The sequence below is a fragment of the Myxine glutinosa genome, chromosome 8 (genome assembly GCF_964187855.1).
Source record: "Myxine glutinosa chromosome 8, kmMyxGlut1.1, whole genome shotgun sequence".
Taxonomy (NCBI): domain Eukaryota; kingdom Metazoa; phylum Chordata; class Myxini; order Myxiniformes; family Myxinidae; genus Myxine; species Myxine glutinosa.
In genome coordinates this window covers 93551820-93579138 of record NC_136268.1, presented here as the reverse complement: position 1 = coordinate 93579138, position 27319 = coordinate 93551820, and the positions used below count along the sequence as shown (strand labels likewise).

General features: G+C 45.6%; 1 protein-coding gene across 2 annotated transcripts in view; it reads right to left on the bottom strand.

Annotated features, from left to right (window-relative positions):
* MIGA1 (mitoguardin 1) overlaps positions 1-27319 on the bottom strand; it is a 102451-nt gene that overhangs the window by 37720 nt on the left and 37412 nt on the right. For both annotated transcript variants that reach the window (XM_068124855.2, XM_078783548.1), the window contains exons 5-6: positions 17653-17758; positions 16791-16930 (exon numbers count right to left, since the gene is read on the bottom strand). In XM_068124855.2, the coding sequence (XP_067980956.2) occupies positions 16791-16930; positions 17653-17758 (246 nt within the window). The remainder of the gene's footprint in view (positions 1-16790; positions 16931-17652; positions 17759-27319) is intronic.

Genomic DNA, 27319 nt, shown 5'->3' with positions numbered 1-27319 from the left:
ATCCAGTGTCCATTATGGCATCAGACTCATATAGACACTTAGAAAGGTCCCTTAGTGCACACATTAATTAATTACCCTCCACCACAATGACTTTGGAAGAGAACAGGCAGGAAGCCAGATCGGGGCACCGCCACATGGGGCCGCAGCCAGCCACACCACCAGCTGGCTGAGCAACGAGCATCGTGTAAGGCAAGCTATAGCCACGCCCAGGGAACGTGTGATTGGTTGGTGGAAGGGAGCGGCGCACTGATTGGCCACCGACCGGTGACACCTCCACCAATCAGTGCGGAGGGCGCGAACATTTGGCCAATCAGTGCGGAAGGCGCCGAACACTACTTGAAAGCAGGTCGCTAGTTAGAGGAAGAGCGCCGGTGACGTCGGAAGGCGGGAAAGACCAGAAAGAAGGGAGGGACTGAATGGAACGTGCCAGAATTGACGTCAGACCACGGGAAATAAAACGGGTGGTTCGCGGGCATTTTGGGCACTTCGCTCTGGGTTCTGCGCGGGTGCTTGGGCTTCGCTGTGTTCGGTCATCGGCTTCGCTGGTGCTTGTTCCATGCGTTCTTACCTGGTTCTCCCGTGGTGGTCGTTCGTTCTTCTTACCGGCGTTCTTCCCTGGTGGTTCGTCGTCTTCTTGTCGTGGTGCTTGGAGCGGTGCTCAGTGCTTGAAGTGAGGGGTGGTGCTGCGAGCGGACGGGACCTCGTGTGCGACCGACGAGGGGCGAGGGAGGCGTGCCGCTGAGCGGGTCGTTCGGGGACTAGCAGGGCGTGAACGAGGCGGACGGAGGCCTGCTTCGCGCCAACCGGAGCCGTGCCCAGACTGCACGCTTGGGTCCCGAACACCGGAGCCTGGACGATTACCTGACTGCGGACTACAGACACAGATAAGACGCACCCACATCTCACACAAATACACAACGAACGTTTTATTTTATCGATTCCTACTTTGTCTTATATTTGAAATCTGTGTGTGGGGACGTCCCAACCTAGCATTTAGATTTAGCACCGCGTTTCCCTGTCCTGATATTTATTAAATAAACCCTTGTATTATTTTCTTTTCCATTCAAAATCCTGCGTTTGTTTTGAGTTCATTTCCTCCAGGATCAGAGCTGCCGTCGGATCGCTACAGGTAAGGGCTTGCCGCTTCTTCCTCTTCCTCCCGTGCTTTTATAGTCGAATCCGCATTGACCGTCGCCTCAGTTAAAGCCCGTTCGGTCATCCGCGATCCTACGGTATTAACAGAGTGTTTCGTGTGACAATATATAATTATATATATATACTGTATATATATATACTGTAAATATATATATATATACAGTGGAACCTTGACTTACGAGTGCACCAACTTACGAGTTTTCCGAGATACGAGCCGTCGCTCGGGCGGTTTATTGCTTTGAGATGCGAGCCGAGATCTGAGTTACGAGCTTACGCCACCCGCCACCAGGTGGGTTCCGGTCACGTGGTTATCTTGCCGTGGAAGCATATCTGCCGTATATCGCTGCTGTTTTGTTTTCGCATGTTGGTTATTTTGGAGCTTACGCCAGCCGCCACCAGGTGGGTTCCGGTCACGTGGTTATCTTGCCGTGCAAGCATATCTGCCGTATATCGCTGCTGTTTTGTTTTCGCATGTTGGTTATTTTGGAGCTTACGCCAGCCGCCACCAGGTGGGTTCTGGTCACGTGGTTATCTTGCCGTGCAAGCATATCTGCCGTATATCGCTGCTGTTTTGTTTTCGCATGTTGGTTATTTTGGAGCTTACGCCAGCCGCCACCAGGTGGGTTCCGGTCACGTGGTTATCTTGCCGTGCAAGCATATCTGCCGTATATCGCTGCTGTTTTGTTTTCGCATTTTGGTTATTTTGGAGCTTACGCCCGCCGCCACCAGGTGGGTTCCGGTCACGTGGTTATCTTGCCGTGCAAGCATATCTGCCGTATATCGCTGCTGTTTTGTTTTCGCATGTTGGTTATTTTGGAGCTTACACCAGCCGCCACCAGGTGGGTTCCGGTCACGTGGTTATCTTGCCGTGCAAGCATATCTGCCGTATATCGCTGCTGTTTTGTTTTCGCATGTTGGTTATTTTGGAAAATTTCTTAGTTTTAACCATGGGTCCTAAGTAATTGAGTGCCAAGGGCAGTACTGAAAAGTAGAAGAGGATGATGTGCTTGGATATAAAACACGCAATCGTCGAAAAACATGAGCGAGGTGTGCGTGTTGTCGACTTGGTGAGGCGGATGTGAAGACAGCTGAAGATTTTATTATAACTTTTGCCGAACTGATAGAAGCCGAACGATACATCCCCCAGCAAATCTTCAACTGTGACGAGACAGGGCTCTTCTGGAAAAAGATGCCGAGGAGGACGTATATAACGGCAGAGGAGAAGAGCATGCCAGGCCACAACTTGTTCAGAGTGCCGGCGATAGCTCGCCTTCTCTTTGTGGAAGACACGGTGAGATCCTTAACATCCAACAACTAATGGGACGCAAACGGGGCGCCCAGTTTAGCGGTACACACATTGATGAATCACCCTGCCTGTGAAACACCGACATGACAGGTTATAGCTGGGTCGGGATTCAAACCCAGGCTCGACAGTTTAGAGTCAAGTGTGCATACCTCCAGTCCAGACCATCCTGCCAACTTGTATGCTGCATACAGGTGAAATATAAAGCGCGAGATATTTCTATATATACTGCATATTTTAAAAAAAATTGGTGTGGTTTTTGGCGGGCTGGAACGGATTAATAGCATTTCAATGCATTTTAATGGGGAAATTTGATTTGAGAAACGAGCAAATTGAGTTACGAGCTCGGTCACAGAACGAATTAAACTCGTAAGTCAAGGTTCCACTGTAAGTATATATATATATATATATATATATATATATATATATATATATATATATATATATATATATATATATATATATATATATATATATATATATATATATATTGTTACGGACACGACTTATTAGGATGTTATGATGGGCCGAGCGGAATGGCCGCCGTGTTCGCACAGTTTACCCGATTACACTCGAACGTTGACTAAATCGCGCTATGCTAAATCAATGAAGGAAAGGACAACGGCTGGGATAAATTCAACGACACAAGGGGTACAGTTCTCAAGACCTCCGGAGGAGGATATAATATTGGTTATGCAGAACGGTTAGATTACACGGCAAGAGGTAAAGCACAGCAAGATGGGCACTTATACACAGTCTTATCTTATCCCTGACAGACAACAGACAAACGGGACAAGACTGACTTACACAGGGATTGATGGCAAGGAAGGGCAGGCATTCGATGGCTCAAGGTGCACCTTGGCTCAGGGGCAGAATCGACCCGGTCCGGTCCAGAGAGGCGGAAGGTATTTCTCAGCGCTAGGAGGTGGCGTCCTTTCTTCTTCGTAGCTGAGGCGCATCTGACGTCACCTCCGTCTTCCTGCGCATGTCCCGCGGGGAGTGACACGCCCTCGGCTCGTTAGCTCCGCCCCAGATGGAATCGGTCCGCCGCTTCTTATTGGGTGCGGGGGGTTACCGGGCTCCGCCCTTGACGAGGAGCTGACAGTGAGCCCCTGCGTGGTAACCCCGTCGGAGCACATGGTCAATGGCGGCTAACCAAGCCGGAGTGAGGACGCGCACTCCCCGCGCCGCCGCCGCTGTTGTTGTAGTTGTTGTTGTGGTTGTATGAGGAAGAGATGCGGGGAGGTATTGGGAGGTCCTAAACTTACTAATGGTGCCATACAATCACATTCTGGTGCAACGAAGAGTCAGAATTAATGGAAACGAGTCCTTAACTGACATAGACTAAGAATAACTAGCAAGATGTCCGAAAGTTGTCTACGTGAGATGCGGTGGACCTGGGCACGACATTTAATGGGGGAAAAAGGGGAAGGTCGGGGCTACAGAGTGTTGTTTACAGACAATGGGACTAGGGAATGGGGGATTGGGGATAGTTGGGGAGTATTGGGGAAATAGGAGAATATTTACAAGCGGATATGGATGGAGGCCAAATCCCATATCCGCAACAATATATATATATATATATATATATATATATATATATATATATATATATATATATATATATATATATATATATATATATATATATATATATTGTTGCGGATATGAGGATTGTATGTTTTTGATTGTGTGTATTGTATTGGAAATTGCTGTGTAACATTGTTTGATATTCTGGCCCCTCCTGCCTCCAGTGTTGTGTAAAGGTTAAAAGGGCGTTCCGGTAGTTAATTCCATAAAGCATCCATTGAAGGACACGATAAAACCCTTGTTCAGTAGTTTATATCTTTATTATGTGTTTTAGATTAAGGCTTTGTCATCCATTAACATGACACTCCATTGCACCAAGTGAAAAAGATAGATTCCCTTCATTCCCATTCCCAAAAAACCTCCATTTCCCCTTTCGTCAATTGCCATTTGCATTGCCAACCAACAATTGCCGCCATTGACCACGAGGCAGGGTTGGGGAAGAAAGGCGGGTCCCCACCTCGTCATAGAGGGGAGGAGTGAGTCAGCCCCACTCAACCAACCACGAACAAGGGGTTGGACTTGGAGAGGGTGTGGAGAGAAACATCAAGGAGGTTCGCGAAGGTTGAGGGGCGGGGCCTATATAACCCGCCGCGGGACGTTCCCCAAGCAGATGAGCTTTTACGAGATGAGATGAGGGATGAGCTTTTACGAGATGAGCTGAGAAGAGAGATGAGCTGAGAAGAGAGATGAGCTTTTACGAGATGAGATGAGATGAGGGATGAGCTTTTACGAGATGAGCTGAGAAGAGAGATGAGCTGAGAAGAGAGATGAGCTGAGAAGAGAGATGAGCTATGACAAGAGCTGAGTTGTGAGGTCCAAAAGCAGAGATCATCCAGGGAAGCGCAAAAGCCTGCTATTCGTCACCTTGCTCGCCAGCGGCAGCGTCCCCAGCAGCAACACTCGACAGCCGTTTGGGGCCTGGACGGCGGTTTTGAGCAGGGCCGCGAAGGGACGGCGGCTGCCGAACGCGCCGATCGTGCTGCCAGCTCCGGACCTTCCTCTCCTTTCCAGCCATTCCTGCCTGCAAGTTCCCCATTCGTGCACGTGAGTTTGTTCTGTTCGTTCTGTCCTGGGTAGTCAATTAAGTCTGTATAAGCTAGTAATTTGCACTGTGTCACCTGCTTTTTCATGTCCCCTGTAAATAACCGTGACTGCTCTCTTTTTTGCTTGTGTGTGTGTAAATAATAAACCCCGTTACTCTTCTGTACGTCTTCTTCTTCCTCTTTGCATTCGGTCGCTTTAGAGTTTTCCCACATTGAATAGCTGTGGCGCGATACGGCCAATGTCTGGGTGAATCGGGGAAAAACTGTTCGGCCGCGGTGCCTCCGCTCGGTAAATAACATCTAATCCGCGGACCGTAACAATATATATAGGCATGGCCCTGTCAACGAGCCGTCAAGGGCGGAGCCGGTGAGCACTCGCTATCCAACCAGGGCTGAGGTGAGCTCACTGGTGGGCGTGTCTCTATGAAGCGCGCATTGATTTCAAAGCGTGTTATATAAGCGCAAGCACGAGGACTGCTTTCACAACTGCGCAGGGGACCGTTGCTATTGAGAGAACAGCGCGGAGACGGCGGATGATAAAAACTGCAGACTGCATGAGCGAGGACATTATAATAAGAACTGCGCAGGGAACCATCTTTTATACGAACTGCCGTTTGATACGGCCCGTGATTGATCGGGAGAGAGAGAGCGTTCGGCACGCTATACGTACGCAGCATTCCAGCCCCTCGCATATGTAAGGTCCGGTCGTGCGCCAACGAAACGCAAAGCTGCCTGCCGCTCTTCGCCCGCGGACCCGGAGCCTGGACCCGGATCCGGATCCCATCGCCTGGAACCATCTGCCTGGACCTTCCCCCCCTACCAGCTACCATCCCGTGTGAGTCTGTCTGTTTGTTTGTCCGGGGTTGTAAGTAAGACTGCATAGTTGAGCTTGCCCTGTGTCCTTTTGCTCTGCTTCTTCTTCTTGTACATTCTTTCCCTTTCCTCTTCTTCTTGGTTGTTAATAAATTCACCTGTTCTTTCTTGGGTTTTCCCTAATCCGATCGCCTCCATCTTTTCTTTCAATTGAGTACCTGTGGCACGATTTCGGAACCGCTTAGAATTGGGTTTAGTATTTGTTAACGGCCCGAGTCCCGGCTCGCTTCGCTCGGCGTATCCATCAACGCTGCGGCTCGGGTGGGAGTTATCTCCTCGCTTTACGGCCGGTGGTAGTACTTAGGTAATAAGACTAATTGGGCTTACAACCATACTTACCACCGACCGGAATGACGTCATAATTTCCAGGATTGGGGGACGGCCAGCTTAAAAGACAAGGCGATTAACCCCCCCTTGATAAGGGGAGCACCGACCCCCGAATCTGCAACAATATATATATATATATACACAGTCAGACCCCGCTGTTCCGCTATACGCGCTTCCACTATCCGCGGTTCTGCTATTCGCGGCTGATAAAATGTGACCCGTTTCTCTAGTCGTAGAAAAGTGTCACACTAATTCACTGTTTTCTTTCTATTCGCAGCCATGTTCCACAAATTCACGATTTTTCAGGGGCGCAAAAAACATAAAATTCATGAGCCGCTAGCTTGACCCATTTATAAAACCCATCTTTCACCAGCCATGCATAAAGCAGCTGGATACACGCAAAAAAAATATTCTACAAGCCACGAGCATGACCTGCTTCTACTGTGTGCTTTGCGTTTTCATGGCTTTTGCGGCCACAAATTTTAGGTGCACTATAATCGAGAGCTTCAGGGGATGTTCCACCAGTTGCGTAAACAATTTTACCCCAAGATTTATAGAATGAAAACGGCTTCATGAAATCTGTTATTGAAATTAGCCCACAGAATCTTGTTTCTCACAAGATCACATGAAGCACTCTGAGAGTCCTTTAGGTGCTTTTTTGCAAACTCCAAGCGGGCTTTCATGCATCTTTCACTGAGGAGAGGCTTCCGTCTGGCCACTCTGCCATAAAGCCCAGATCGGTGGAGTGTTGCAGAGATGATTGTCCTTCTGGAAGTTTCTCCCATCTCCACAAAGGATCTCTGGAGCTCAGCCAGTGACCATCGGGTTCTTGGTCACCTCTATTACCAAGGCCCTTCTCCCCGATTGCTCAGTTTGGCCGGGCGGCCAGCTCTAGGAAGAGTCCTGGTTGTTCCAAACGTCTTCCATTTAAGAATTATGGAGGCCACTGTGCTCTTGGGAACCTTCAATGCAGCAGATATCTTTTTGTATGCTTCCCCAGATCTGTGCCGACACAATCCTGTCTCTGAGCTCTGCAGGCAGTTCCTTCGACCTCATGGCTTGGTTTTTGCTCCGATATGCATTGTCAGCTGTGAGACCTTACATAGACAGGTGTGTGCCTTTCCAAATCATGTCCAATCAATTGAATTTACCACAGGTGGACTCCAATCAAGGTGTAGAAACACCTCAAAGATGATCAAGAGAAATGGGCGGCACCTAAGCTAAGTTTCAAGTGTCATAGCAAAGGGTCTGAATACTTATGTAAATGTGATATTTCAGTTTTTTATTTTTAATAAATTTGCAAAACTTTCTAAAATCCTGTTTTCTCTTTGTCATTATGGGGTATTGAGTGTAGATTGATGAGGGGAAAAAATGAATTTAAACGATTTCAGCATAAGGCTGCAACATAACAAAATGTGAAAAAAGTGAAGGGGTCTGAATACTTTCTGAATGCACTGTATATTATATATATATATATATATATATATATATATATATATATATATATATATATATATATATATATATATATATATATATATATATATATATATATATATATATATATATGAATGAATGATCGTTTTGAGGCCATTTTTCCCCGCTAAAGCGGGGGTTAGCCTTGCGGGCCCCATGACCTCATGCTTCCCTTTTTGAGGCATTTTTTATGGCCGGATGCCCTTCCTGACGCCAACCCTTAGTCACCTCTTACGATGAGCAGGGATACGGTGTACCTATTCTAAACCGGGGTACACACCGGGATCATTCATCCCAGCAAGCTGGTACTCAATTTGCCGACCTCGGAAGGATGACAGGCTGAGTCAACCCCCCTGGTGTTAATTCAGCGATCGACCGGGATTTGAACTCAGGATCCTAGGATCCCAAGCCGGCACCCTAACCGCTAAGCCAACACCAGGCTATACATATGTCAGAATTTTGAACGAGGTACAAATCCCCAAAAACACACATTAATTGCTTTAAACCTATATAACTTTGTCCCAAATGTTCTGAATTAGTACATTTAGGTGTCATCTTGTAGAACACAATCACGGCTTTCAGAAAATGTGTAGTTTTATATACTTTTCATCAACTATCTACATGTTATAAGCCTCTGAACCTCAAAAAATGGTGAAAAAGGGCATTTTATTAGTATTTCGTTACCCTTCAAAGCCATGCATTCATTATAAAAGCCTTTTTCAGATACTTTTCACAGCTGGAATAAAAGTAGATCTATATAACTACTCTACTGAATGTGTTTTTGTGTTACTCATGTCAGTTCCTGAGTCACAGCTCCTCCTCATATAGGATGAAGCAGATGAACCGTAACGTAAGAGATATTTATATAAGCCCCGTTTTACACATATCAGGGTGTTCCATAGTTCTTCTTTAGGGCGCAAAAAAAAGCACTTATACGTATGTATTAACTCTGTAAAAATCATTGACCTCCTTTGTTTCTCTGAGACACAACAAGCTTGAGTGTGAATTTAGAAACCATAACGGTCTCTTACGTTACGCACCGGTCATGCTCCCTGTAAGCCAGGTAAGTGCATATCGAAGTGAAATATACCATCAGACCATCACATTAGCTTGAATTCTATGCCATTTCAAAAGATCGGGACGCTCCTGGTGCGTTAAGTACGCAAAACTAGCCGAAACAGCATCTTCGGGAAGAAGAGGAAGGAATTCATATATCTTATTTTGATCTCTTACGTTATGCTAACAAGGAAGGGAAACTTTGACCATGAATAAAAACGGAACCTCTGGGCCGATCGGTGTCAGTTTGGCTGCGTTTGATAGCTCAGGCTTAGGGCTTTAAGGATATCAAGGTGATTTTTAGCTATTCCAAAAAAAAAAATTTGACACCTGGGAGGCCCAAATGTACCTCGTTCAAAATTCTGACCCATATATATTTATATATATAAATATATATATATTGTTGCGGATCTCCAAACGTCAGCCTCCCCCTTATCAAGGGGGGATTATTCCCCTTGTCTTCTTACTAGCCGACGCGATCCCAGGGCTATCACGTTCCTTCCGGTCGGTGTTAAATAGGGTTGTAAGCCGAATTAGTCTTATTACCTAAGTACTAACACCGGCCGTGAAGCAAGGAAATAATCCCACCCGAACCACGGCGTTAGTGGACACGCCGAGCGATTAGCGAGCCGCGATTCGGGCCGTTAACAGGTACTAAACCCGATTGGAGTGGTTCTTAATCGTGCCACGCTTACCCAATGGAGAAATCACTAAGGCGGTCGAATCAGGAAAACAGGAAGAACAAGGAATTTATTTACACTTGTACAAAGAAGAGGAAGAAAAAGAATCAATGTACAGGGAAGAGGAAGAAGCAGATACACAGGGCAGCCTTATACAGTCTTATACTTATCCCTGGACACGGGCCCGTTCGCACTCAGACTCAGCCTCAGACTCACACGGGGTTGTAGATGGTCGGGTTGAGGGTCCACCGATGGCGTCCACAGCTCGCTCCGGTCCCCGACTCGTACCTCGAAGCAGCTGGTGATGGTAGACGGTAGATGGCGGGCGAGATCGCCGCATGTCGGTGGCGCGGATCGGACAATTATACTGGGGGGAAGGTAGGCTGGCGATTATACTGCGTATGTAATAGTTGTACCGGCGCCTTGCCTTATACGCGCTCCCGGTCTAACTTGGTACAATGCGCCACTTCCCCAAGTCCTCCGCAATGCCACGTAAATCCTTCAATACTGGCGCCTTCCACAAAAGTCCTTCTGCACAAATGCCAACCGCGACAATCCTTTCACACGAGTCCTTCTGCACGAATGCCAATGCTTGGCTTCCCTCACGAGTCCTTCACAACGCTGCAGTCCTTCTCAATACTCGAGCGCCTGCCTCTCCCTTCTCATAACTCGTTCAACAGAGGACCCCGGCTCATAACTGAAGCCCACAGCGTGTTTCTCCTCATAACTCAAGCGCCTGCCTCTCCCTTCTCAACTGAGGTGGGGGCCTCGCGCAAAGGGTTTTATTGCCACGCCCAGCGAACCCTCTGGAATCTCTAGCCACACCGTCAGGCGATGTCGCCTCAGCCCTGATTGGTTGATGAGGTCTTACCGGCTCCGCCCTTCATGGCTGCCTGATGTGGCCACACCCCCACCCTTGCGCTCCGCCCCCTTTTCGGGCCTTACCTCGTGGCATTTGGGCTGGTTCGAGCGAAAGCCCAAGGGCAGCGAACGCTACCGGCCCAACGCGCAACAAACCGCGAGGGGAAATGGGGTGCAGACTGGACAGTGCTCAATGCAGTCCATTGGAGGGCGGGTTCAAAATGAACGGGGCCTACTCTCATTTGTTTTACACAACGCAGATGCAACTATTGGAAATGGCCTTATCCTAAACACATACTATGAAATAACTAACGTTCTAAGGTGACCTACATGTTGCATGTGGCCTAACTATGGGGTGCAACCGTTAACCTTTAATGATGTTACCTGTGTGGGTTCTCAAAACCGCAAAAAAAAAAAAAATATATATATATATATATACTACTGTGTTCAAAAAGTATCCGACCTTTATTTTTCGTGCGTAAAAAAAAAGAAGCTAGGGAGGCGTTGATTGGTGCACGTATGTAGGCGATCCTAATGCGCACGCGTGAATTTTTTCCCACCTGCAGAAGCTGTCATTTGACGGCAGACCGCAGATGAGTGAGGACATGTAAGTGAGCGCCGTCGGATTTTCGTTTTTGACAAAATGACGGAAAAACTTGAACAACGCTACTGCATCAAATTTTGTGTAAAGCTTGGCGATTCCCAAGTGGAAACGATCCGCAAGATTCAACACCGTTCATTCCATTATGAAGGAGGATTTGGGCTTCAGGAGAATCTCAGCGAAGTTCGTACCAAAGCTGCTAATGATTCAGCAGAAGCAACTCCGTTTGGAGATCGCACAGGACATGCTGGAGACTGTGAACAGCGATCCCAGCTTCCTCAACACAGTGATCACTAGCGATAAGTCCTGGGTTTATGGGTACGACCCAGAAACTAAGTTGCAGTCATCACAATGGAAGCATCCAACATCCCCGAGGCCAAAAAAAGCAAGGCAGGTCCGCAGCAATGTCAAAGTCATGCTGACCGTCTTCTTCGACTCCAGAGAAGACATCATGCGGAATGCGACGGACCAGCTGCGCACCATCCCAAAAGAGGCGTTCCAGCGCTGCTTCCGACAGTGGCAGAACCATTGGGAGAAGTGTGTGGCAGCCCAAGGGGACTACTTTGAACGAGATTATTATAAAAAATTTTTTATCTGGATGCGAGTATCTTTTATGAACAAAGGTCAGATACTTTTTGAACACACTACGTATATATATATATATATATATATATTAGTGCTGGGCCGAAATCGGAAACGGATATAGAAACGGGCTGATATCCGCCATTTTTCGGTCATCTGCACCAGCCGATTGGAGTCAGTGTGGAGTGCCGATTACGGATTACAGTTGTACTGTATAACATAAAAACCTTGAGTAGCTTTCACCCTTGTTTTGGGCGAATATCAATAAACAAATAGAAAAAAAAAAACCCATCATTATTGCATTAATACGGAAAATGGCTCGGAAATCGGGTGTTTTAAAATGTATTTTGCTTGAAACTCACAAAGAGAAACAAAATAGCTTTCCAAAGCACACCCGATTCATATAAATCAACCAACTGCTTTAGAAACAGACACGAGGACAAAGGAAAACGCCACGGCTCGTAATGTACATCCTGGCAAAGTATGTCTTGACATCTTAAGCTCCAGGCATGCATCAGTTGAACTTTTTTCACATTTCAAAGGCAGAAAGACAGTATTCTGGGCCCCCGAGCAAAAGGATCACTTTCACATGCGGTCTTTAATAGCACTATTATAAAGCATTATCTTAAAGGTACGTTATCAGGACATACTGCATTTCCACTTCCTGGTGCAGGGCTTCCTTCCTCCCTCCTTCCTTCCTTCCCCTGCCGTTTCTGGGAAGCAACAACCATCTGCCTTTTCAAACGCTTTGTGGGAAAACCCGTTAAAGAAGGAGCGAACGCAGCTCAAGATGATTGACAGAATACATATCAAATGACAAACCACGACCTTTGCTCCTAGGAACTCCACCTCCCACAAATTTTGTTCGCTGAGCTGTTGACAAGTGTTGGGGAGCACGAGACAACTGGCCTGCCTGTTCGTGCTGTCCCGAGACAATTTTCCTGCCTGTTTGTGTTGTTGTCATGTGCTGGGGACCCAAAGACAACTAACTTGCCTGCCTATTTGAATCATCAACGAGGACCAATTGTGCTGAAGCCACGATGAGCCAGACGGCGCTGAGCGAATAGCGCAATGAGGTTTCCAGCCCGAGGCAGAGGCACAAGGGCGAACAAGCTGGGAGGACCCCTGGCACGGGGAGATAGCTCCATACTGATTTACACCTTCCTCATTTGCTTCCCCATTTTGGAATTGGCACGTCAGTCGACGTGTGCCAGGATAAGCCAAAGGCCGAATCAACACCTTGCTTCGATTCTCTATCTTCTCCTCCTATCTATGTTTCCTCAGTATGATTCTGCTGGTGCTATGTCCTCGCATGTAGTTACTTAAGTAAGACCGTAGAAGGGGATACATGCTAAAGGTTAGAATATGTTCTTGTGTGCCTTTTTTCTTGATTGTTTGCTGTGCCTGTGCATACATATTTCATGATTGATTACTGTGCTTTGTAAATAAGTGCTTGCTTTCTTTGGTAAATGGCTTGTTTTCATCCTGCCCTTTTCATCGTTCTCAATTGGCCCGATTGAGTGTGCCTTAGTGTAGATAGACGGGAAGTTCTACCCCACAAATTTGCTCTGTAATTAGGTGGTGTGTACTTGACGGTTCTGATCGGCCGTATCTAAATAAATAGGCACCACCCAAAAGTGCCCCAATTAGACTCTCCAACCCACAGGAAAGGTAACGTGTTTGTAAAAGAGTGAGAACCCTGCCAGGTTTGGCTGTATCAATCGGCATCCTTAGTTGCTTGCCAACCCAACATGCTGCGGAGTTGTCCGTGGTGCACGGCCTGCATGGGCAGTTTGGGAGGAGTCTGAGAAGTCCCCCTCGTAGTAAACGCAGAACCCCAGTTCTGTAACAATATCTTACAATGAAATGGAATACATCTATAATATGTACTAAAATAATTGACAGTGCCATCTTGCCAGAGAGAAGAGACAGCACATTTGCCCCAAATTTTCTGTGCAAAATTATTTTCACACAAGCAAAGTCAACGCCGCCATAAAAACTTGCAATTCTGAATAAAATAATATAATTCAGTGAACTCCTCAAACACTGAAGATGACCCAGGTGAGTGTACTGATGAGTCGTGCACCAAAAGGAATGTAGGTGAGGGCGCTCAAGCCAATGCAGATGAGATCGCTGATGAGTCGTGCACTGAGGGGGAGGCAGGAAAGGCAGGAGAGGATGCTGAAGAGCGAGTAGGTGAGGTCACTGATGAGTAGTGCACTGAAGGAAAGGCAGGACAAGGTGCTGAAGCTGTTGAGGTGGAGGGATCATGGTGGAAGAATGCATGATGGAGAGCTGCCTGGCAGATTGCAACAGGTTTCGAAGTAGCTCTTTGTATGGGAGCATCACGTCATCCAACGCACTCTTAAACTTGAGGTAACGCTCCATGACCGGATTGGTGTCTTGCACCCTGTCTGCATTTGCCCACATGTCCTGCAGCACCTCAGTCAGGAAGTTGACTGAGGTTGGACCTCAGCACCTCTTCATCCTCATCACTATCCGCCTCCTCCTCGGAAACCTTGGTGTCCAACTCCTCCTTGGTGAGCTCGTCACCATGCGAAGTGAGAAGATCCTCCAAATCCTCAGGCTCCATACCGTCAAAGCCGTCCCATACCACCTGCCGAGTCAAACCGACAATTTCATTTCTCTCCTCCGTGTTATTTGGAAATCCTGTAAAGTTTTGCACTGCATGTGCAGTCTCTCCACCGTGTATACGTTGTGCCAGGCATGGGTGTAATAAGTTTTAAAAGTTGAGATTACACCTTGGTCAAATGGCTGGATCAGGGAGGTGGTGTTGGGCGGCAAGGAAGATCACCTCGACGTTCGGGTGAGCCACCTTCAGGTTCGCAGGGTGGCCAGGAGTATTGTCGACAAGCAGGAGAACCTTGAATGCCAGATTTTTGTTTTTGCCAGATACCTCTCCACCTGAGGGAAGAAACAGTTATGAAACCAGTCCATGAAGATTGCTGCCATCACCCACGCCTTCCTGTTGGCCATCCAACACATGGGCAGCATTTGTTTTGCTCTTGCCCTTGAGAGTATGCTGGTTCAGGGAACAGTACAGCATCATGGGTTTCATCATGCAGTCCACTTTTGCGTTTGCACAGAGAAGAGATACCCAGTCCTTGGCGACTTTGACTCCTGATGCTGGCCCCTCACACTGAGATGAAAATTCTCGTGGGCATCTTTTTCCAGAAAAGGCTGGTCTAGTCTGCATTGAAGACCTGCTATGGCAGGTATTCCTTCTTGTCAATGAGCTCCGTAAGTCGAGCAGGGAACGTTTTGGCTGTGTCGTGGCACATGTGTCCGGAGGCACACTCACCTGTGAGCTTTACATTTTTAAGACCGTACCGCTCCTTGAAGCGGTGAAACCATCCCCTGCTTGTTGGGAATGAACTGGTGTTGTTGTGGGGATGTTAGCAGGTGATGCCATATTCGGCAGCTGGTAATAGATGTGGTGAAGCGTTTTAATTCTGTAACTAGCCAGGCAAAACATTTTATGCAGCAGGCGATAGATGCGGTGGAGCGTTTTCATTGTGGAACAACTCGGATGATGCTGTATTGAGCAGCTAGTAATAGCACTAATAGATGCGGTTAAGCCTTTTAATTCTGTAACTCGTGGGGCATAATATCTTGCGCAGCTGGCAATAGATGAGGTGGAGTGTTTTCATTGTGTAACTCGTGGGGCATAACTTGTTACGCAGCAAGTGGTAGATGCCGTGGAGCATTTTAATTGTGTAACAGCTCGGATGACGCCGTATTGAGCAGCTGTTAATAGCACTAATATATGTGGTGAAGCATTTTTTCATTCTGTACAGAAACTCACGGGGGAGGAGGTCTTACGCAGCTGCTGGGACATGCCACAAAGCTAGATTTATAGTGTGAATGGTGGGACATGCCACATAGCTCGCTTATAGCACGGCCTAAATATTTTTATGCAGCTGAGAAAAGCCGTGAAAACGTGAAGCAAACGACCGCGAATGTAGAAGGTGATGCTTGCGGCCATATTAAGTAATGCATACGATAATAATTAAGTAATGCATATGGAATATGCTTTTTTGCATACGTCCAGCTGCTTTGTGCGTGGCTGGTGGAATATGTATTTTAGAACCATGTTATGCTTGATGCTCGTGGGGAAAAAAAATTGCACCCGCAAAACAACGCGAATATGTGGGATACAGGGCCACAAATGTAAAAGCATGCCACATTTTATCAACCGTGAATACGCAAATGTTGGGACTGAGAATGTCGAATTCTGACTGTATTACATATTGATACTATGTAATTGCTTTTCTCATTTCATCCAGAAGAAGCTTTGCAAATGAAGTCTTATGAATACGAGTAGGCGGGTTATATAAAAGTCCCGGCATACTCTTAATTAAACTCACATAAACCACAGGATGCTGTATCCTGGAATCCTTCAGATGGGGACATACATTTGCTGACTGTCATTTGCATTTAAATTGTGAATATAAACTAATCGCACATTACATCAATTTAAAAGAATGGAACACTATGGCAGTGCCCTGATCAAATTATTTACTGGAGGTTAGCTGTACAATTCACAATATATGCAGTAAAGTTGAAAGTGCTGGTTTGTGGCCAAGGCACTGGCACGATGGTCAAATAGCATCCTGACATGTTCAATTTTTCTTCTTGCATCACCTTGAGATTCTTCATCAATAATTTGAATAGAATAAAACCACCTTTAGAGGCCATTTTTCCCCGCAAAGCGGGGGTTGGCCTTTTTCGGGCACCGTGGTTGTTGTTGTTTTTGTTGGTCCCCTTTTTGAAGCAATGTTTTACGGCCGGATGCCCTTCCTGCCGCCAACCCTTTTTGTCGCCTTTTACGCCAAACAGGGAATTACCAGTAAACTGGTACTCAATTAGCCGACCTCGGAAGGATGACAGGCTGAGTCAACCCCCCTGGCGTTAATTCAGCGATCGACCGGGATTCGAACCCAGGATCCTAGGATCCTAGGCTGGCACCCTAGCCGCCAGCCCAACACCAGGCCCAATTTGAATAGAATGCCAGATTTTTTTATACAAATGAAAAAGTTGCTTTTGTCAGTCCATAAAAGGCAATGTTTTCCGTTTTCATAACAAAATGAAATCGGTCCCAAGACAAGTTAAGCATGGAAGGAATTGAGGAGTTCACCTAGATCATGTTGGACTGCAAGATATTTGTGATTGGCTATGTTTTCCAAATGGTGTTTCTTTTTGTGAGCAGCAATAACGCCCACCTTGGTAAATTCTTCCGCAGTAGCATCTGGAGCTCCAATGCGGATTTCATCCGACGTTCCATCATCTGCTCCTCGTAACTGCTGACGGCACACAAGCGCCTGCTCCCAATGGTTCAATGCCTCCTCAAAAAGCTCCAGACCTTTAACATAAACACAAAAGGTCAATCTTTCAAATAAGAACCTTTTTAGTGACAGAAAAATTAATGACCAATACAAGAAAGTAATAGCAACATGTCTCACAGCTCGTAATTTTATCTTTACAAGGATCAAAGATAAAATCCACTTGATCCAAGAGGGAAGGACCCAAAAGGATGTGTGATGTACGATTGTGTAATGTTGGTTGAGGAGCTATGTTTATTTTAAAAGTTGAATAGTGTAAAAAGGCAGCAAAGCATTATGTTGTAGTTAGACTTAAAACTGAACCGGGTATTTCCGGTGAGCCATTGTGGTATTTTTGAGCCATTCTGGTTGTAGTTAGTGTTTCTACTCTTCACCAACAGCTTACACTTTACATTGGATTGGTGGTCTTTTCTTGTTGTTTTGTTCGGGTAAAAATTTAGGGAAAAGAAAAAAAGAAGAGTGACAAACAGGAATAGAAAACAAGGATGGAAACTCCTTCTTAAGGGGGAATGAAAAAACAGAAATCAGTTATAAAGAGCAAGTAAACAAAAAATAGGAGACACTCAAACAGCAAACAACACCACAACATTTAACAATGTAAAGAAAAACAGTTACAACAGGGGGACTTTAATCATCCAGCCGGCATACTTAATTTGTGAAGAGCCAAACAAGAATTGACAGTGTGCATAGAAAATAGAAACTGGAAGCATCCATCCAGTTTTGCTAAAAATGAGAATTTTACCTGACAAGAACATTGTCTGTAGGCCATCATTTAGCCCATCCTCTGCTACAGATTGATTCCAGGGTGTGGTTGTTGACATGCAGACAGAACTATGCCTGGAACGAATCTGAAAAGAAGAACATTGACACAAAAAGGAAATGAGTAAATGACGGCAGACTTAGAACATCAATCATACTAAAATATGCAATTTGGTGTCTATGTCTGGCGATTTTTGACTGCGATACATTCTGGCGTTACTTATCCAATCTCAACCACACGTGACAGGAGGTGTAAGGGTCACACAATGAATAAATAAATTAAAAAAACCACCTTTAGAGGCCATTTTTCCCCGCAAAGCGGGGGTTGGCCTTTTTCGGGAACCATGGTTGTTGTTTTTTGGTCCCCTTTTTGAAGCAATGTTTTACGGCCGGATGCCCTTCCTGACGCCAACCCTTTTTGCCGCCTTTAACGACAAACAGAGAATTACCAGTGAACTGGTACTCAATTAGCCGACCTCGGAAGGATGACAGGCTGAGTCAACCCCCCTGGCGTTAATTCAGCGATTGACCGGGATTCGAACCCAGGATCCAAGGATCCTAAGCCGGCACCCTAGCCGCTAGCCCAACACCAGGGTCACACAATGAATATTGTAGCGAATTCATTTGCCCCATCTCCCCAAAGGGGTTTTCTCCACCAAGGGGGTTTTCCTCACCAATGGGGATGCGCGATAAGGTGTATATCCATGTTAACATAGCTTTATTGTGGCGTTTTTCCAAAGCCGCTTCGAATAACAAGACTAACGAGAATAACATAATATTAATGTGATAACAAAACAATGTTAAGAATAATAATATCCCCCTCCCCATGGGGTGTTTCCTCCTTCACTAAACGCTGTGTTAACGTTTATAAATAGCTTATCTTGTGCCGTTTTTGTGGGAGCACCTCTATCAGCGGTAAAAATATTATAAATCACAAACATGTATGATTACCTTTTTAAACAGTCACTAATGCTGTTTAACACTACACTGAAAGAAATTTGGAGGAATCCGGACATTAGTCTATGCTTATCATGTCGACGAACGCACCTGATTGAAGATCTACTGTAGTCTACATACCCCACAAGGGGTAATTACAAGCCCCTTCCTGCCGCTTCAGTGGAGTTCTGCCAAGGCGTTTTTCCAAAGCCGCTTCTCATTAGAAAAGTAAAAACAACATTTATGATAATAGAGCTTCGTAAGCGAACCTCTACGCCAATTGCATGTATATGTAAATCCATTCAAAATATCATTTTCATTTCAAAAAATTTTTTTTTTTTAAATTTGTCCCCATTCCCTTGGGAACAAAATTTCACGTCGTCATTTGAAATGTCCCTTCCATGATCCGCCATCTTGTCCCTTCCATGATCCGCCATCTTGCTCACGTGATCTTGCTTTGGTCTGGCGCGACCGATAAATTATTTTCACCTGGTGATTAAAATCAATATATATATATATATATATGAATTAATTTTTTCATTTATTGTTCATTGTTCGCTTTTTCATAAAAGCATCTTGCTCACGTGATCTTGCTTTGGTCTGGCGCGACTGATAAATTATTTTCACCTGTTGATTAAAATTATTTTCACCTGGTGATTCAAATCAATAAATTACAATACAGGACTGTACAGAATGGATTTTGAATTCGAAACCGCTCATCATTTATGCCAGCGACACCGACTTCTTTTTTCCACCAGCTACACCAGCTTCAGTTTTCCGCCAGCTACACCGACTTCATTTAAGCCAGGTACACCGATTTCAGTATGTACCTGCCAGTCGGACCTACGTACCTGGTCCAGTCGACTAGAAGTCTGGACTATATAGCCTACAGTAGGTAAGTCCTGAATTCTATCCCAATCTATCCATTCAATAAAATTAATTTGAATTTTAATTCTAAACCCAAGATCAAACAACCTAGCTTAGCTAGGCCTACAGATGTTTGCGAGGGCTGCGTACTCGATCGACTGACTATCGTCGACGAAGCTCTCACTCTACGCAATGCGTATTCATATTATAGCATAATATTAATGATATTACAAAACAAAACAATACCCCCATTCTCCAAGGAATTTTGTGACTTGCGATATTACCTCCTCCTGACACCCACATGGAAGTAAGTTTTATTATCGGGAATTTAGAATGGTGAGGCATGGTCTGATCTTATTAATAACCTCATATAACATAAGTAATAGTAATAACAATTGGCAATAATAAGGATAACAACATGACTCCCCCTGCCGCTCCCTTAGTGAACGGGTGATCTACTAGCTCCCATAGTGAGCGGGTGAATTGGTAGCATAAATTTGCAAAATAAGAATGTTTTTATGCCTCCGCCCCTGAAGGTGGCTGGAGGCATTATGCTTTCAGGTTGTCCGTCCATCCTTACGGGCTAAACTTTGTTTTTCTCGGCAACCACATGTCTGATTGAGACAAAACTTTCAGGGTAGGAGTGAAACCCATGCAGAATGTTTTTATGATAATTGTGGCACCATAGGTTAAGTGGTATAGCAGCCATCTTTAATTAAATGCAAATTAAAAAAAAATTATTTCTCGTAAACCGCTGAAAGGAAAAATTTGAAACATGCCACATTGTCAAGTACTCCCGTTGGGGAACAAAAGCATGATAATGATGACATCATAGGTGAAGTGGAATACCAGCCAAAAATGTTTTAATCAAATTCCTTCTAAAAATCTGAAATTGCATGCACATGATCTATGACCCATTTGTATTGAAATATTAAATTTATGACATCATAGGTCACATGGTTTGGCAGCCATATTGGATTTAACCTAAAACCTTTAAAAAAAAAAATCTTCTCCCAAACCACCAAATCAATTGACTCAAACCTTTACGTGTGTCATCAACTAGGCATGGCAATTAAAAGATGATCACGAAAACATCATTGGTCACATGGTGAGGTATCTATATTGGATTGAAGGAAAATATTAAATAATTACATCTCTGAAACTGCTTGTACTATCGATGCGAAATTTTACAAATATCATCTAACACCATTGCTGCATATAGTTTGAAAATGATGACTTTCATAGGTCATGTGGTTTGGCAGCCATCTTGGATAGAAAAACGACCTTATCCAATCAACACAAAACTTCAGAAATCTGATCCCCTACCCATTCATATGCAGAGTAAACAATTTAAAGGTCATATGTCACGTGGTGTGGCAACCATATTAGCTTGAAAGCTGATGTTTAAAAAAATACTTTCTCTGAAACCGCTTCACCGATCAATGTGAAACCTATCATGGCTGGTGAAAATGTGATACTTGAAAACAGCTGAAGGGATTTAAATCAAACTGGTTTGTTTTTGGACAGTGAATGAGGTCATCTACCTGTTGTGGGACTAAGCGGAGGTATATTGGCGACACAGTCACATTGCTCTAGTTTTATGCAAATTTAAGGGTGAATTTTGAAATGTCATGGTGGTCACTGCACAGTGGCATCATTATTGATCCAGGTGTGTTCAGACCAAAGTGTTGGAGGTTGGGATAAAATTGATTGGGTAGAAGGACAGCCTTCAACTGGCTGTGGGGGCGACTGTGCCGATATTTGGGACGCGGGGTCATGGGGATGGAGTTGTGTAGTTGCGGGTCAACGTGGTGCTATGGGTGTCCGAGGTGTGTGGACCATGTCTTCTGGGTGGGTCTCCTGGTGGAGCATGGCTGTGGACTGGACCATGGTGTGGTCAAGTGTGGGTGGGCAGTGGGGGCTGCAGTTGTGTGGACTGGGAGACGAGGGCGGCGTAGGTGACATGAGGGGAATGCCACGCACCGCGATCGTCTCCCCCAGGGCTGAGGTTGTGGGTATGGTAGTGTTTGTTGGCAGCAGGTGCTCACCACATTGGCCAGCTGGGGCTGGTTCAGCCGTGTTCCTCGCCGGGGGGGCCGAAGGATGGATGGTGGGTCGCACCCTTATGGACACTCATGGGCCATGTTGGCATTTTGACTGCTCACCTTGTCCCGATGACCCATTGCACGGTAGAGGTGCAGAGCTGTCACAGCCACAGGTAGTTGTTTAGAACGGTTCACCGTTGGATGCGGATCCACATACCTGCCAGTATAGTGGGGAAAAAAGTGTAATTTGGAGAAATTTGATTGGTCCAACGATCAATTTTGGGATTTTGAAGGTGGATGGCACTTTGGACCTGACCAACCAGAAATTACCTGCACATCAAGGTAGAGGTAAGGCCTTGATGGTTACTGTCCCAGGCTTCAGGACTTGCTTATGTAAATTGGGGGACATTTAATTTGGAGTTGGTGGCAGGTGAGAGTGATGACATGGCGTGAGGGGGATGGAATGTGTGCCACACAGTCTTGTGGGTGGCGTTTGTTTTTGTGTTGTGGTTATGCGTTTTTATGTGGTCGTGAGGTTGGAGATAATGGATGAGTGATGATTATTGAGTTTTGAAATGTGCTTTTGGAAATGTGTTGGTTAAATGTGAATGGGGTTTCACATGAGGCAGGCCATGGCAACTCTTTTGTACCATTTTTTTTTTTTTTTTTTTGTTTTTGTATACTGAATCGAGGCTCGTGAAAGAGCTAACATTTACTTCACAAACAAATCAACCAGACAAACAAAACACACAAAAAGAGGGAGCGGAAAACAAGATGGGGAGAGAAGGGGAAGCACACAAACACAACATTTGAGAGCAGAGAGATGTGTGGAAGGGAGAGGGCTTGGGGGGAGAAGTATAAAACACAAGGACACCAAGGACTTCCAGGACAGAAGTTGGTATTTCAAAAAAGTGGAATTGGGGTGAAATTAGCGGGGGTAGAAAAGATCAAGGTTTTGGATGGGGGAAGATAAGAGATGGTGGTGAACAGCAGTTTTAAAGACCTGGAGGGTGGAGTGGGATTGAAGAGAGTGAGGGAGTTTGTTCCAGAGGCGGGAGAAAAGAGGAATGAAGGAGTGAAGGTGAGCAGAGAGTCTTGATTTTGGCAGTTTGACCATAAGAGGGTTGCAGGCAGATCTTGTGCGACCTGTAGGAATATTTGCGGGACAGAGCCCAGAGAGAGCTGGGGGGGCAAGGCCAGAGAGGAGTCGGTAGAAGATGGAAAGAACACCAACCTGCCTGCGGTGAGTGAGTGAGAGGCCCTTGGAGTTATCTCCCTCTGGAAATGTGTTGGGAAATTGAATGGCAGCGGGAGAGGAAATGCGTTTTGGGGATTTTGTGGGTGGGGAAGGTGTGTGTGTCTGCAGGTACAGATCAAGCTCTGAGGAGCGATGCCTGTGGCCCCCCTCTGCGGCAATTATCCCTGGCAGCCAGTGGTATCTGGAAATTGGAGCTTGTCGGTGGAGGGTCTGTTTGGGCGCCCTGGGGTAAGAGACTCCCGGCGACCCGTGTAGCTGCGCTGAAGCAGGAGGCCACGGAGCCTGGTGTATGGAGACCCCCACCGGCGGGGTAACGGCGGAAAGGGCTGTTTGACTGTCACGGGCCAAGAGGTAAAGAGTGGGGGGGCAATGAACTTGTAAGTCAGTTGACTTATGTTTGGACTGCGGGCACCACAGCCTGAAGCGCCCCCACCATATTACTTGTGCGGTACCTCCACGCTGCCTAGTATAAATGAACGCACACACGAATATGACATCTATACCATGGTCCTGCAGGGGGGTGAAATAAGTACTTCGTAATGATTTTGTGTTTAAGGATTTTTGAAATGCGTACGAGTGGTTAAGGGTTTCTGTTGCATGAATGAGGGCGAAATCCACCGAGCCATGTCACTCACCTGTAACACCTGGACAGGGCCTGCGGAAATTTAGGGGTGCATTGGGATGGCCCCACAGGTAAGGTTGCGTCTTGTGGCATCCACCAGGGAATGCGGTCTTCAGGAAGGGGGTTGTACAAATGTTTATTAGAGTTTTGAACTTTTGAATAAGGTTAAGGTTTGTGGTTGTTATTTTTGCGTGTTGTTTGTTTCCTCCCTCCGCAGGAACGACCAGTTCTAAACAGTGTAAATATTTGACTGCATGATTGTTTAAGGGGATTAGCATGTCAAGGAGAAGGTAGGTAGCTCCGGCTCACTTCCCGCAGCCCTCCTGATTTATTTCATAGGTTAATTAAGTGTGAGACAGTAAGTGTTAAGACTGGAATGGTAGCGCCTGCAGTGACCCTAGCAGTTCCAGGGGGGTGGGGGGCTGTGTTATGTTATGCATATGTTATGATCTATCCAAGTTTTTGGCAAGCATTTTGAAGCATCTGGTGGGGACAACAGAGCGAACCGAGCACAATAGCACAGCATTTGCTGAAAGAGTGAAACAGCTCACCATCGAGGCACACGAGACCATGGTTTCGTTTGATGTTGTGTCTTTATTTACCAACGTGCCCATAGCCCTGGCGATTGAGGTGGCTAACCGGCGTTTGATGGAAGATGATCGATGGAAAGAGACTGCGGGGGAGCTTTAAGCCCGATGGACGTGTGTGACATGCTTTCTACTTGCCTCTCTTTCACCTACTTTGTATTTAATGAGGTATATTACAAGCAGGTTTATGGCACCGCTATGTGTTCCCCGGTATCGGCTGTGATTGCTAACATGGTGATGGCGGATTTGGAGGAACGCACCATTCCAACCCTGTTAGTGCAACCACGTGTTTGGTTCTGCTACATGGATGACACATTTGTCATCTGTCACTCTGATAAGGTGGGCATCATACATGAGGCCATCAATAAAACTTTTTCCTCCATTAATTTCACCAATGAAGAGGAGAAAAATGGAGCCCTTCCCTTCCTGGATACACTTGTAACAAGGGATCCCAAAGGAGCCTTAAAGGTAACGGTGTACAGAAAACCAACACACACTGATCGCTACCTTGATTTCAATTCTTGCCATCCAATGGAACACAAAAGATCGGTGGTGCACACCCTCTCAAAAAGAGCACGTGAGTTACCATCTACCTTTGAAGACAAGATGAGTGAGGTGGACCATCTTCAAAATGTATTGTGGGCAAATGGTTATCCTGATAGCTTGTTACCCAACAGGAAAACGAGAAGGGCTTCCCCACACAAAAGGCTGAGACCGAGAGAACAACCAAAGGGTTTGTGTGTTCTGCCTTTTGTACTGGGGGTTTCACAGAGGGTCGGCAGAATTTTGAAATCGGCAGGAGTGAGGGTTAGTTTCACACCCATTTTCACCCTTCGCCAAGCTCTTATGAGGGTCAAGGACAAGCTTCCGAGGAAGGATAGGTCAGGGGTGGTATACGTCGTGCCATGTGGTTGTGGAGCTGAATATGTGGGTGAAACCGGGAGGACCTTAGGTCAACGTATTGCTGAACACCAAAAAGCATTTGAATGTAATTATCCCAACAGATCTGCTATTGCCAAACACGGCCTAAAGGAAGGCCACACACCTTTATGGGATAGGGTTAATATTTTGGGTTCCACACCTAACAGAAACAGAAGACGTGTTTTGGAGGCTTGGCACACGGAAGAAACTGTTACCTCGATCACACAAGAGGTAGTTGACTTACCGGTAGCGTTTGATCCACTCTTGTGTAAACGAAGCAGGCATTCCATACTTTGAAGAACGAGTCCACATAATATGTCACACAAGGTTTTTATTCGGACAATTTGCCCACTCCCCCTCCCCCCCAAACACGCCTCTCCCAAACCCCCCCTCCGCTTCCGCCCCCTCCGGTTCCCCCCCCCATTTTTATCCCCCCTATTACCTCCCCCCTTCCCGTATTGGGCCACATGTGATGATCTTGATATTATAGCAATTTTTTTTTATCTTAAAATTTTTTGCTCTTAATATATTTGAATGAATGAATGAATGAATATGAATGACCGTTTTAAGGCCATTTTCCCCGCTAGAGCAGGGGTTAGCCTTGCGGGCCCTATGACAATCATGGTTCCCTGTTTGAGGCAATGTTTTTATGGCCGGATGCCCTTCCTGACGCCAACCCTTGGTCACGCTCTTACGATGCGCAGGGATACGGTGTACCTATTCTAAATCGGGGTACACACCGTGATCATTCATCCCAGCAAGCTGGTACTCAATTTGCCGACCTCGGAAGGATGACAGGCTGAGTCAACCCCCCTGGCGTTAATTCAGCGATTGACCGGGATTCAAACCCAGGATCCTAGGATCCCAAGCCGGCACCCTAACCGCTAAGCCAACACTAGGCTAATATATTTAATATTGCTTTAATAATAATAATAAATTTAATAATATTGCTTTAATATATTTACAGTTTCAATTTAATTTACAATTTAATTATTTACAAGATTAGCTTCTAATCAAATGTAATGATTGTTCTGGATTTTCTAAACACTTGAGTTATAATCCAGCATTGCTTACAGGATTGTTTTGAGCAGTTAATATGCGGTTGATTTTTGAATTTGGTCATTAACGTTCTCAGTTCACGAGAGCGGTGCGATACGGTTTAATTGGCTGTCCAGCTTTGCCCACCCCACTTTGCATATACCCCGCCCACTTTGCATATAAGGGGATGTTGAGATTATTTTATCACTCTTGAGGAAGATTAACAGTGGCGTGTGGCTTTGTCACATGTTGTTAATCGAAACGTTGAGTCATTGTTTGTTCAATTAAAGGTTGGAGATCTTACCATGGAGTTATGTATATATATATATATATATATATATATATATATATATATATATATATATATATATATATATATATATATATATATATATATATATATATATATGTCGGGCAGGGGGGGGGGGGGGCACCACATGCCCCAGGGCACCTGAGAAATATATATATAATTGTCTTTCTTTTGCTTGCTTCAAAAAAACTAGATTCAATTGCAAAACATGTTGTTTCACGGCTCGGTCAGATCCAGCCTTGGAGACGGGAAAAGTTATGGGAATAGTTGCCATTTAATTCTTGTTTAACCTCGAGCAGTGTATGATCTAATATGTATCCTTTGATTTGTTCATGCCCTGGCTCAATATGTTTTACTGCCAAGTATAACACCATTGAACTCTATTATGAGAACGCATCCCTGGGCCTTGTAAGCCCAGCTTGTTTGGAATAAGAGCTTGAGAAATATCTTACTTTCACACACATCTGTGCCTTCAAACTCGGCCCTCTCTTGTCTGAGGTCATTACTTCAGCGGAGAGTTTTTTTAGGCTCTGTTCGATTATATAAGGAATCTTGTTTCAGAGCATTATCAGTGTGGCTCGGATTTGCACTGCCTTGTGTGACAAGGCTCTGCGGGTCCGGACGTGCTCCACAATTGTGTTTGTTCGATTTTTTAAATTAAACCACTCTTGCTCCAAAACGTGCCTCTTGAGTTATAGAGGAAGCCCGACATATCTGGTGCCGTGACTCGGATACATCCAGCTACAGGTCGGGGAGGGCTCCTCAGGTCGGGAAGAGGCAAGGCCAGCGCTGTCAATAATAGGCTGAGGTAAACATTTTGTTTGCACACATAAATTGGAAAGCCTCTTCCCTTCCCCTTGGAACCTCTATCGGCTGTACCTGAGCGTGTATCTCGAACCAAATTTAAGCAGAGCATCAGTGGGTTAACGAATCGAGCAAGGAGGGCGCCTGAGGTTAGGAGGGATAACCCTCAGGTTAAGGCATACCCCGGCATGGGAGTAGGTAACTAGACCCCGGCGTGGGAAGAAGGCTAGACCCCGGCGTGGGTGGGTAAGAATAAATAATA